The following is a 13427-nucleotide window of genomic DNA, read 5'->3' on the forward strand; positions in this document are numbered from 1 at the left end:
TCTTAATTGGAAGCTTAAGTTGGAATAGTCAATCAGATGTCGACTTGTGGGAAAACGACCTCGGATTTAAATTTTTATGGTTCCGTTAGGTGATTTTGAACTTAGTAGCGCGTCCGGAATATGATTTGGAGGTTTGTAGTAGAATTAGGCTTGAATTGGCGAAAGTTGAAATTTTGGCGATTTTGGCCGGTAATGGAAATTTTGATATCGGGGTCGGATTGGATTTTCAGAAGTTGAAATAGATTTGTGATATCATTTTTGACTTGTGTGTAAAATTTGAGGTCAATCGGACGTGGTTTGGTAGGTTTCGACGTCGCTATGGAATTCAGAAGTTTAGAAGTTCTTTAGGCTTAAATCCGGGTGTAATTTGGTGTTTTGATATTGTTTTGAGAGATTCAAAGGTTCGCCAAAGTTCGTACCGGGTAATAGGACTTGTTGGTATAATTGGTTGAGGTCCCGGAGGCCTCGGGATAATTTCGGGTGGTTAACGGCTTGATGGGAGTTGAGGAATTGCAGGTGAAGCTGTTGCTACTGGTGTAACTGCAGGTGCGGAGTGGGAACCGCAGGTGCGAGCCCGCAGAAGCGAAGGAGGAGCCGCAGATGCAGCTAAAAAGGATCTGGGCAGAGGACACAGGTTCAATGGCATTCCCGCACTTGCGATGGTCGCAGAAGCGGATTTAGGGGCGTAAGTGCGAGTTTGGACCGCAGGTGCAATGTAGTTCCCGCACCCGCGAAGAACGCAGATGCAGTCACTTGATTGCAAGAGCGGAGGCAGTGTTTAGTGATTTTTCCACAGAAGCGAGATTTTCCCGCAGATGCGGCTCCACAGATGCGGAAATGGAGTCGCGGGTGCGAGAAGTCTGGGCAGAACCTATAAATAGAAGACTTCGAGATTTTTCACCATTTTCATCATTTTTGAGCTCGGACTTTGGGGATTTTGAGAGAGATTTCGGAGTAATCACTAAGGTAAGTTCCTTGTGCCTATTTATCTTCAATAATGGTATTTGCCCAATGATATTTACACCTAGTTGGTGAGTGTTTGAGGTGAGATTTGGGAAGTTAAGGCTTGGGAATTGGAGAGTAAATTTTGGGGATTTGGAGGGGCAATTGAGGTCGAATTTTGATAAATTTGGTATGGTTAGACTAGTAAGTGAATGGGCTTTCAGGTTTTGTGACTTTCATAGGGTTTCGAGACGTGGTGCCGGGGGGGGGGGGGGGGGGGGGGGGGCCGATTTCGGATTTTGGACTATATTTTAGTAGTTTTCTTGTGGAATTGTTCCTTTTTGCCAATATTGATTATCTCGTACTGTTTGTGGCTAGATTCGGGGCATTTGGAGGCCGATTTGAGAGGCAAAGGCATTTCGGAATAGGATTTCTGTGCGGTTGAGGTAAGTAACAGTATTAAATCTAATTTTGAGGGTATGAAACCCCGAGAATTGGTATGATGTGAATATTTGGAGGTGACGGGCATGTGAGCGTGCACGGTGAGGGATTGTGACTTGGTCCGTCCCGTGAGACTGTAAAGTCGAATAGCCATTGTTATTACTTATTTTTCCTTATATTTGAGCAATTGACTGCCTTTCATGTTAGAAACCATGCTTAGGCCATATGATATCACTGTTAGGACCCGCAACAGTTGTATACTTGTTGAATTGACTGCTAATTATTGTCTTGTACTCAGTCACAATTTTACTTGTGTGTTATATCTCCGTTCCCTCTCATTTCTTGTTGATACTTGTTGTATTCTCTGTTTGGGCAAATTATTATGATATTCTGTGAGCCCGAGGGGCTGGAGAGGTTAGTGACTGAGATAGGGCCTGAGTGCCGAGCTGTGAGCTGTGAGGTATATGGATCGGGTTGCACGCCGCAACAAGACTTCGGACTATATATATATATATATATATATATATATATATATATATATGGATCGGGTTGCATGCCGCAACAAGACTTCGGGCTATATATATATATATATTATTGGATCGGGTTGCACGTCGTAACAATATTGGATCGGCTTGCATGCCGCAATAATATTGGATCGAGCTGCATGCCGCAGCAATATAGCGCTTGGGATGAAGGAGCCCCTCCGGAGTCTGTACACCCCAGTGAGCGCAGGTACCTATTGAGAGTGTGTATTGAGGGCTGAGAGCCGAGATTATGAGCTGTTGAGATGAGTTGAGTGATTGCTGCCTTGAGAGGCTGTACTTGCTTTTAATTATTGTTGCACTTAGTTGTTATCTGTTATTGTTGTGGAATTTCTGGAAAATTCATATCTATTTTACTTGAGCTCGAACTGATTTGACTTATACCACCGGATTTGAAAGCATGTTCACTCTTTACTGAAAACTTTTGAAATGATCTATATTTTTATAGCTCGTCATTGCTTCTCAGTTCCTTATTTAATTCTGTTACTTGCTGAGTTGGTTGTACTCATGCTACACCCTGCACTTCATGTGTAGATCCAGGTGTGTATGGTTCTGGCGGTCGCTGAGTTCGTGCGCGAGCTGATTATCGGAGACTTACGAGGTAGCTGCCGGCATCTGCAGTCCTTGTTTCTCCTTTTCTTATTATCTTTTCTCTCTTGTATTAGCATTTGGCACAGACTGTAGTAGACTCTGTTTCTAGATTGGTTGTTAGATGCTCATGACTTAGTAATACCCCGATGTCAGGCTATTATTTCGCACTTGTGTTTTGGGTTTTTACCCCGTTATTATGTAAACCTTCAGTTAGTTTAATTGCTTTAGCTCACTTCTGTTATATATTGAAAGCATATTGAGAATGTCGGCTTGCCTAGTTCCATGATAGGCACCATCACGACTGGTTAGGTATTTGGGTCGTGACAGTTTAGGACCACAAATTCTAAAAGTCTTCATTTTTTTCTTAAACTCCGTGCTCAGTCAAACATGTTCACATAAATTGAAACAGAGGGAGTATATCTTAGACAGCATCATGACACCTTTGTATGTTCTCCTTTATCCTCCAACTAGACACAAGTTTTGTTGTTGACCCAGCTTATAAATCACAGATATGATCCAAACATAAAAAGTGCAGCTCGGTGCATTAAGTTTCCGTAATATGCGGCAGCGTGAGGTTCGAAAAAGGACCAGACCACAAGGGTTTATCTATGTATGCAGCCTTACCCTGTATTTCTGCAAGAGGTTGTATCCACAGCTTGAACCCGTAACCTAGTAGTCACATGGCAGCAACTTTACTCGCCAAGGCTGGCCATCATGGTCCAAACATAAGTTTTTCATTTTATATTCAAGAATCAAGATGAGCAGGAATCTTATTGTGGATACCCTGGATTTGGGCTGAATTATAGTGAACAAGGCTTTCCTGTTGTACAAATTACTGAAAAAGAGTATATAGTTGAAGAGATTTGATATCAAGATCATACTTTTCAACTGAAAAATTCAGTCTTTGTATAGTCTTATTTGTTGATATGTAAGCTATTATTTTTATAATCTCGTTTTTTATGAATTTTGGTAGAGAGCAGGTACTGTTGTCTATTGTTCTCCTTTGAAGCCGGTGGAAACAAAGCTACAAGCGTGCAAGAATTTGGGCTCATTTTAGGGGATCTTTGAGTAGATTATTTGATTTCTCAAATCTTGTCCAATATGGCATGCTTCATCCAAAAAGAACAAAAATAAGAATTTAATTCTTGGCCCATTTCCCCGATAAAAATATGGGACAAGTGCACAAATAGTCATTCTCAAGAATGCAATTTAGAGATTAGCCAACACTTATTTTGTCCTGAAATTTTAAAAAAAATAAATTGTTTCAAGACAATTCAGGGTATTTTTATTCCAAAAAATAAAACTGCAAAACTGAAATAGAGGACACACCAGTCTAATTTCTTAAAAACAGCCCTGCCTACTGTGATAATAAAAATATTATACCAAGACGAGCCAAAAGTGAAAAAGGCTTATGTAAAGCGTCTTTTTCAACTTTTAAATGAAGATACTCATTTTTCCTCGGTACTTTTTGGGATCAACTTTTATGTGGAAGGAAAGACTTGAAATGTCTCTTTTTTAATAAGTCGTGCTTTAAAACTCACCATCAAAAGGTGTGATAGGATAGTTGAGAAGCTTCTATTTTTAATAGGATGTTTCATGTTATAAGAAACGTTTTACCTTTCTTGCATACTTTTATATAATATAATGTGAATTTGAAATAATCGTGTCAGTTAATTTTGGACACAGTAAAAAAATTATCTTTGAACTTTAATAAATGCAAGGCAGATAAAGGGTAATTCAATGTACAAAGTATCTTGTGTTCACCAAGGGTCCGAAAAAATATTGCACCTTATATAATAATGAAGTAGACAATCTACTCTAATACAAGCATTTACTGCTGCTTCAATCAACAAAGAAAGATTAATAGAAAATTCTCCATTGTGTAAAAGTCGCAAGGTCCCACACTCCATTTTGGCTAATCTTCCATCAGACTGTCTTTCATCAAAGTTTTGCTTCCACATGTTTAAGTCAACTTAACGTGTCCAAAAGACAACAAATATTAATGCAAATCCTATAGCCAAACAAAATAAAGCAATAAAAGAAACTCTAAAAACTTCAGTTTTTTTTTAAACATTCTTGGTTAGTACTCTTGTTAATGTTGTTGCTGTTGATATTTTTTTCTTTTTTTATCCAAAAGGGTATATCATGGAATTAGTTTCTTGGTTTTTTATTTCCATTTTCTTTCATTTTTGGTGCTTTGATTCAGCTCAAGGACAGAACACATCCTCCTCAAGTTGCACTAAAAAATTCCAATGTGGAAACTTAGGAAATTTGAGCTTTCCTTTCTACAAATCCACACAACTTGATTGTGGTTTGTGTAAAGTGGATTGTGAAGCTCCTCCAAATCCCATAATTGAATTGGATGGAGTGAAATATCAAGCTCTTGAGAAACAGGAATTTTTCATCAAAATTAAGGACATTATTCTTGGAAATCTTTTGCAAAACAAGAGTTGTCAATCTTTTGATAGAAATCTGTCTTTACCAATTTCTCCTTCAATAACATATAGAGTCAACCCCTTTCTCACTTTGTTCAAATGCAATAATAGCCAGAAGATACATGAAGATGTTTTCAATTCCACAAGTTATCAAAGTTACAATAGCTGTGAAAGTTTCATATTATACTATAACCAAACAATCAATTATTTTCACGGTTTTCCTCTTCCTACTGGCTGTTCATTCGTTCAGTTGCCCAAGTCGTCGAGTTCAGAAGCTGAATCAAATGTCTTATTTGATCTGTTAACTGATGAAGTTACACTAGGATGGACTGTGTCTGATGAATGCAATCAGTGTTATTATAGAGGAGGGAAGTGTCAAACTGATAATACTACTGACAAATTTCTTTGTTATAATACCAAAGGTAAAAGAACTTTTGTCATGGTTCACATTAAAGATTTTGGTTCTGTTTTATAAACCTCGGTTCAGCTTACATTTGCATTGTTTACTACAGTTGCAGGAAATATAAAAATGAAAGTGATTGTTGCAGGTACTTATCTATATCATTTATCTACAATTTTTTTGTTGTCCATCACATGATTTTACCCTATATAGTTTTATTTCTTCAATAGCAAAGATAACAATAACAACGAACTCCATGTAATACCATGTAGTAAAGTCTGGGAAGGGTAGAGAGGCCGCTTCAAATAGACCCCCGGCTAAAAAAAAAGACGCAGAAATAACAATTGGAACAACAACGAGATAGGTGATAAAGTGATACGCAGATAGAGTAATCGAAGCAAACGAACCAACAACTAGTAAAAGAAATAAAGTAGACAAGCAGATATGGACATACCAGACTAATACTAATGCAACCAGCATGAAAAGGAAACACGCTCGCCTATAGACTGATCTTCAACCCTAATCCCCAACCTCCAGGCCCTTCTATCAAGGGTCATGTCCTCAGTAAGCTTGAGTTGCGTCATGTCCTGCCTAATCACATCTTCCCAAGACTTCTTAGGCCTACTTCTACCTCTTCTCAACCTCCTATGGCTAACCTCTCGCATATCCTCATCGGGGCATCTATGCTCCTCCTCTTCACATGCCCGTACCATCTCAGCCTAGTTGTGTCAATACTAGGTGCACGAGGGACTATCGGTTATATAGCTCCAGAAATAGTTTGCAGAAACTTGGGAGGTGTCTCTCACAAGTCTGATGTCTATAGCTACGGAATGATGGTCCTAGAGATGGTTGGAGGAAGAAAAAATGTTGATGTTGGAGTTGATCACACAAGTGAAATCTACTTTCCACACTGGCTCTATCGACGAATTGAACTAGACGAAGAGCTTCAACTAATCGGGATAACGAACGAAGAGGAGAAAGAATGTGCAAAAAAGATGGTGATAATGAGTTTATGGTGCATACAAACTGATCCCTTGAATCGACCATCGATGAGCAAAGTTGTGGAAATGTTAGAAGGGAACCAAGACTACTCTTTGCAAATACCTCCCAAGCCTTACCTATACTTTTCCTCAAGATCAGAGGTAGAATCATCATCAGTAGCAGAACTGAGATAATCTTTGTTTGTTGATACATCAACTATTATTTGTGTAGTCTTGTTCTGATATGGAATTTCAGCAAAAGTTGTAGATGTTATTAAACAAGATATTTAGATGTTCTTGAGTGCAGAAGTTGTAGCTTCATGTTTTTAAAAAAAAAGTGATTTGACGCTATAAATATATTTGTGATTTGCCTAAAGCAATTTCAGAGACTCAAAAACGTCATTTATAAGTTGTTATTTATGTTACATTCAATAAAAAAGAACTACTTCTAAAAACTTTAGAGACTCAAAAATGTCAAAATGTTGCAATCCTTTTTAGACTAAGGGAATATCTTAAAGCAAATTGAATATCAGCTATGAAAAAAGTTGTTTTCCATTATTTGAAACAATAAATTAGAAAAAGACATAAACAATTTAAACCCTAATAGGTCAAAAATGGATTAAGTATACATAGTGATCGTATAAATTTTTTTGTTTTAACCTACGATCAGGTCAAATTACCATTTTTATCATGTTGCCTATAAATATTTATTTTTTGAAATTTAACTGTAATTACATTATTAAATGACTTGATTCTATAAGTATTTGAAATTTAACTGTAATTACATTATTAAATGACTTGATTCTATAAGTATTTTTTTAAGCTGTTTGTATATAGTTTAACTGCAACCCTTGTTAGCCAGAATGCTTTCTTCCGCCTAAATCCTCTCTAAACTAAAACTCATAAAAAGTTTCTAGTTTCACTTGTTTCCTCCCTTATTTCTCTCTTGACCACATTAGACTTTTGATGGACATCCCTTCTCCTACCTTAGTTTTCATGGACATCCACTAAAATTATCATTTTCCCATCTATAAAATCCACCCTCTTCCCTTTCATTCTCATATTCTCTTTTATTTCCCTTTTAACTTTCTCATAAAAACAAAACCAACAAGAAAAAACAAAGGGAAATTAAAAGAAATAATGGCTAATATCAAGATGACAACTATACTTTTCGTTGCCATAATTTTCACTATCTTTGCTTCAAGCAAATTTGCATGGGCACATGAGGAAATTCATCCCCATGTTCAACCCCAACCTCACCCCCACCCCCAACCCCAACCCCACCCACAATCCCAGGGTTTTGAAGGACCAGTATATGAATATGCAGGACACAGAGGTTAAAAATAGAACCAGGACATGAATTATGTTATCAAAAATGTTATCAAGGTATTTTTGCTGGTGAAGGTAGTCCATTATATGCAGAAAAAGAATGCTACGATATGTGCCATAACAATGGTAAATTTGTATTTCCAAACTTTAGTCCTCCACCTTGCGCGAACAAGGTTTAATCAACGTGTATAGAAACAATTACTCCCTCGATCTATTCTTTCACTTTATATCGCGGCATTACTATTTAATCTAAATTTTGCTCGGTTTAGTGGAGTTGAAATCCTATTAGGGTAGGTAATGTCTGGAGGTAAAAGGTGTGTCGGTTCCCTAAATTATGGCAATTAAGGACATGTATGATGGGGCTAAGACTCGGGTTAGGATAGTAGGAGGTGACTCTGAGCATTTTCCGGTTGTAATGGGGTTATACCAAGGTTCTGCGCTCAGTCCGTTCTTATTCGCCCTGGTGATGGACGCGTTAACACACCATATTCAAAGGGATGTGCCATGGTGCATGCTATTCGCCGATGATATAGTTCTGATTAATGAGTCGCGAGCCGGTGTTAACGAGAGGCTGGAGGTTTGGAGACAGGCTCTTGAGTCTAAGGGTTTCAAGCTGAGCAGGACAAAGACGGAATACATGGAGTGTAAGTTCAGCGCTGAGTCAGGGGAAGTAGGCGTGGACGTGAAACTTGATTCGCAGGTCATCCCGAGTAGAGGCAGCTTCAAGTACCTTGATTCGTTTATCCAGGGGGGAGGGGAGATCGACAAGGATGTCACACACCGTATTGGGGTAGGATGGATGAAGTGGAGGTTAGCATCTGGAGTCCTGTGTGACAAGAGAGTGCCACCGATACTCAAAGGTAAGTTTTATAAAGCGGTGGTTAGACCGGCCATGATGTATGGGGCTGAGTGTTGGCCCGTTAAGAACTCACATATCCAGAAGATGAAAGTAGCAGAAATGAGGATGTTGCGGTGGATGTGCGGGCACACTAGGATAGATAAGATTAGGAATGATGATATTCGGGAGAAGGTGCATGTGGCTCCCATTGATGACAAGATGCGGGAAGCGAGGCTTAGATGGTTCGGACATGTTCAGAGGAGAAGCCTAGATGCTCCGGTACGGAGGTGTGAGCAGCTGGTTGTGGAGGGCACGAGAAGATGTAGAGGGCGGCCTAAGAAGTATTGGGGAGAGGTGATCAGGCAGGATATGGCGAGGCTCCAGATTTTCGAGGACATGACACTTGATAGAAAGATGTAGAGGTCGGGTATTAGGGTTGTAGGTTAGGAGGTAGTTGAGTCGTGCCTTACTTCATAACATGGTGAGACTAGCCATGTAGGGTTTTTATCTAAGATAACTAGTGGGAATGTTGTGGCTTACTATTTCGCTTTTCAGTGCATGTCCTATTTACTAGCTATCGCTTTTGCTTTAAATCTTTCTTCTAGATTTCATGGTGTTCTTATTTTTCTTATGACTATTGTGGTGATACTAATATTTACTAATATTGTCTCCCTTTACTTTGCATCTTTCTTCTGGATTTCATGGTGTTTCTATTTATCCTATGATTGTTGTTGTGATACTAATATTGTCTCCCTTTTTTTTTTGAGCCGAGGGTCTTTCGGAAACAGCCCCTCTACTCCTTCGGGATAGGGGAAAGGTCTGCGTACACACTACCTTCCTCAGACCCCATTAGTAAAATTTTACTGGGATGTTGTTGTTGTTGTACGTTGGTGATCATTTGTAATTGTAACAGATATATGAAATGAAACTTAACATGGCATTGATGTCATCAATTTACTGATTTGTGTTATATTAATTTTATGTGGTTACATTCAGGGGCGGATTCAGATCAATAGCTACGGGTTTCCATGAACCCAATAGCTTTTATCTAGAGCCTGTATTTGTATTAAAAAATTTATTAAATATATAAGAATATTTAGTCGGAAACTCAGTCCGTTCATCCGATTAGTATTGCAACAACTAATCCGCCTCTGGTTACATTTGTTTAATAATGCGACTTACGTGTTGGGAACGTGCAATCTAGGAGTGCAATGGGTGTGCGTTTTTTTTTTGGTTGGTGATTCTTATTAATGTCTTTGTTTTAGGAGATCGATTTTTATGGCACATTAAAAATATTATTTTGGTTACATGACGGTGTTTGCAGGAAATTGATAAATCAAATTGGCAAGGTCCATTAGAATGTCCAAAATGGATATTATTTAAACTCACATTTTAAGAGTTCTTAAATTTCACCTCTTATTTTTCTCTCAATAAGAGGTGAAACAACAAATGTCCCAAATGCTTAGGGTTAATCTCACTAGAAAATTTGTGTTGAATTCTAAAAATGAATGATTTCGAGTTAATTGTATCACTCCAAACAAAAATATAGCTAAGTTAAAATAGTGATAAACTTTAAAGAACCGTTTTTTTTTTTAATTTCTTATTTACAAATGACCCTCATGGCCTCACCCTATAAAAGTTATTGCAAGCCCTTTTCATTCCTTCTCTTTACATCTCAACCAAACAAAGGTAGCATCTTTGAGATTTATTTAAAAAGGAAAAGCATGGAATACGATACTATAAAAAGAAGAGGCAATCGTTGTACTCCTTCCGTACACTAGTACTACTCTAAAAATAGATATTCACTTTTATTTATCACTTTTTGTATATCAAGAGAAAATAATTTTGTTTTTCTTATACCTACAGTATTAATTACTCATTTCAAATTATATTCTCAAATGCATTAAAAATATACATCAATTAATATGGGTATCATGGTAAATTATGCACTTCATTTATTATTTTTTAAAGGGTGTGCAAGGTCAATAGTGGACAAGTAAAACTAAACGGAGGGATATATAGTAGCCGAGAATTGAATAAGAAAAGTTATAGTTAATTAACCATTTCCACCGCAAAATAAAGACAAACAAAATGAAAATCGCCCTCGTAAGGTATTCCATAGAAAAAAATCTTATTCATATTTGATATTTACTAGTGATAGTTGATCACGCCCAACTATACCTTATAAAAAGGACTAAGCGGTCGTTGCAAATATATTCCGACTAATAAGTCCGGAGTCGAATCCCACATGGAATTAACCTATCAAACACAGCTACCAGACTCGCACGAACTCACACAATCAATCTTCAGAATTATTTAAGTAATAATTTGGATATTTACTAACTAAATATTACGTAATGAAAATGCAACAATTAATAACTAACTACTAACGGGTTATAGACAAGTTGTGAATGATCTAAGGTTGTGATTTTCCCTATTGTCGGAATCTTTTCCGCTACGTTTTCTATAAATTTGTCTAAGTCTTCTCTATCGATCATGAGCACTCTGACTGTCGTAACTCTCTTCCTAGTAATTACCACAATTTACTAGATATATTTTCCCGAATTACGCTAGCTGGCATTAAGTACGGCTCACTCGGATCGCACCAAGGTTTCATTATCCCTAATCCCACCTTTAAACCCTTCGTATTGATCCCTCATATACGTTAGGAGTGATGTTGTTCAACAACTACCTAAATATGCACTCTCTCCCGAGTAATATATACTAAATAGGCACAGCCAATTGAGGGCCCTTCAATCAACCACAATTATATTGTAGTTGAATAAATAGAGAAAATACTATAGCAAATCTATATTAACGTAACAAGAAAATCACTCTTCAATAGGTTCCATCAAAACCTTAGATTAGGAGTTTAGCTACTCACGCTCATAGTAACAATATCCACAATATTTTGCATAATTAAATAACAAAGTACAGATAAAGGGATGTAGAAATCGATGAGTCTAGCTCCCAACGGTTGTTCCACGAGCTATCCTTGCCTCCAATTACCAGGAGTCCTTCAAAAGTGGCGTTTTAGGTCTATTTATATGTGTAGGAAAAGACCTAAACGTGTAGGCCAAGTCCTAGCCAAACCAGGATACGAAATAAGTCTTCAAAGTTCGGAATGTGCGCGCCTCAGACCTGGCCTCGCGAGGCTTCACGCGAGCTGAAGCTCACCCCAGACCTAGCCTCGCCAGCCTTAACGTGAGGTGGAGCTCACCCCAGGCCTGGCGTCGCTAGCTCCCACGCGAGCTAAAGGGCTCGCCCAGCCTGCTCTAATGTCTGCTCTAGGCCTGGCTTCACCAGCTTTTCATTTGTCGGTTGCTCACTTCTTTCTTTCTTCTTTTCAATTGTTTTCGAGACCAATTTAGACTTTACTTATTCCTTTTGCTCTACTTTCATCTCCAATTCACCTACACATAAAATAGACTCAATTACGCATAAATAAAGTGTAATTTATCATTAAAGCATATCAAATGCAAGGCGAATAATATGCTAAACTATGGAATTATAGCCATACATAAATACTCCACACTTAAACATTGCTCGTCCTCGAGCAATCAAACTACACTTATAGACACAACCTTTCTAAAAAGTTCCCTTAACTCATTACACCAAGAATATTTAAAATAGTCTAAGCCTAAAGGTGTAACATCCTCGCCTCAAGATTTGACTCACAAATACCATGCCTTATTCACAATTCACTCACTTACTCTAACTTAGAGGTCAACGATATTATCTTTCCCTTATGAATCATGTGCCCTTACCCAATCAAAGAGCTTAGTTCCACACACAATGAATTTTAAGAACGTAGGAACTCAGGATAGAAAAAATCCACTCGCTCTCAAAAATAACATTCATATGCCACACATGATGCACCATAGGCTTGCCCGTAGTGTAATACTCTACTAATCGAGTTCATTCAGTCTAAGATCAAGTAGGACTTTCATTGGTTGTAATGTAGGCTGCGGGTCGGGTAGGATACATTTGTATATGAGTGACTACACATCCCTTAAGCACTTTAATACATATACCTTAATACAACAGCTCATACTTATGTCAAACCCAACATTCCACCTTCACTTCAAATTATATTACCCCATACTCTTTAAGCACAAGTATATCAATAGCCACTATCATCAAGAATTATTTTTCATACAATACACTATTATCATTTTTCTCTCATCTCTTATTATTTTCTTTCTCTTCAAGTGGCTTTTATTGACATCTTTTTTTTTCAAGACAATGCACATTTCTCCTCATTTTAATTGTTCCACTCAAAATCCACCCCACCACCCCACACTTTAACTTTTACATAATTCATCACAATTTAAGTGCTCATGAGAGGTGACAAGGTTCAAATTTATGGTCAATTCAAGCAAAGGGGTATGGCCTGTAATGTGGTTACCAAAGAAACAGGATTATAGGCTCAAAGAGGTTAACTACGATACATAATATTTAGGTGGGTAAACTATATATATCTGGTTTAACAAAGAAACTCCTATATCACTTCCTAGACTGAACAAGGCTACTATTTCACTTTGCACACACACGAGACAAGTTCTAGACATCAAATGTAATGCACATAATACATACAAACCTCACACAAACATGGCACATAACTCACTTAGGATTGGTTTCATCGCGCCTCCAGTCTAAGTAGTTAAGCAAAATTAAGAATCTATGATTTAAGGTACTTATACTAGAGTCAAAAACCGAGCCTAAACGTCACAACCATAGTACTAACTATTCTCAAGGCATAACAAAGCTAAGAGATATTTTTGCAATTAAATGCATAGCCCCGTGGTTCCTACTCCTAAAATTTAAAACTAACTACACCCGGTTCAACTAAAAGCTCTTGAAAAAAAACCGCAACCCAAAGAAAAACCAAGGGGGAAATACTACACTACCTACAAGAAAATATTTTTG

The 13427-nt window shown here is 37.7% G+C and overlaps 1 protein-coding gene across 1 annotated transcript; it reads left to right on the top strand.

The window, feature by feature from the left end:
• Nucleotides 1–4532: 4532 nt before the first annotated feature.
• Nucleotides 4533–6637, top strand: LOC107767770 (uncharacterized). The gene is made up of 3 exons (XM_016586864.2): nucleotides 4533–5373; nucleotides 5464–5499; nucleotides 6090–6637. The coding sequence occupies exons 1-3, from the start codon at nucleotides 4662–4664 to the stop codon at nucleotides 6524–6526; spliced, it is 1185 nt and encodes a 394-aa protein (XP_016442350.2). The 5' UTR covers nucleotides 4533–4661; the 3' UTR covers nucleotides 6527–6637.
• Nucleotides 6638–13427: the final 6790 nt, after the last annotated feature.

This window comes from Nicotiana tabacum, chromosome 24 (genome assembly GCF_000715075.1).
Source record: "Nicotiana tabacum cultivar K326 chromosome 24, ASM71507v2, whole genome shotgun sequence".
Lineage (NCBI taxonomy): Eukaryota > Viridiplantae > Streptophyta > Magnoliopsida > Solanales > Solanaceae > Nicotiana > Nicotiana tabacum.

Bases quoted from the DNA above. Each gene is read 5' to 3' on its own strand.
- LOC107767770 (XM_016586864.2), top strand. From the start codon at position 4,662: ATGGAATTAGTTTCTTGGTTTTTTATTTCCATTTTCTTTCATTTTTGG. The intron at 5,374-5,463 runs GTAAAAGAACTT...TGTTTACTACAG, and splicing joins TCTTTGTTATAATACCAAAG to TTGCAGGAAATATAAAAATG. The intron at 5,500-6,089 runs GTACTTATCTAT...TGTCAATACTAG, and splicing joins AATGAAAGTGATTGTTGCAG to GTGCACGAGGGACTATCGGT.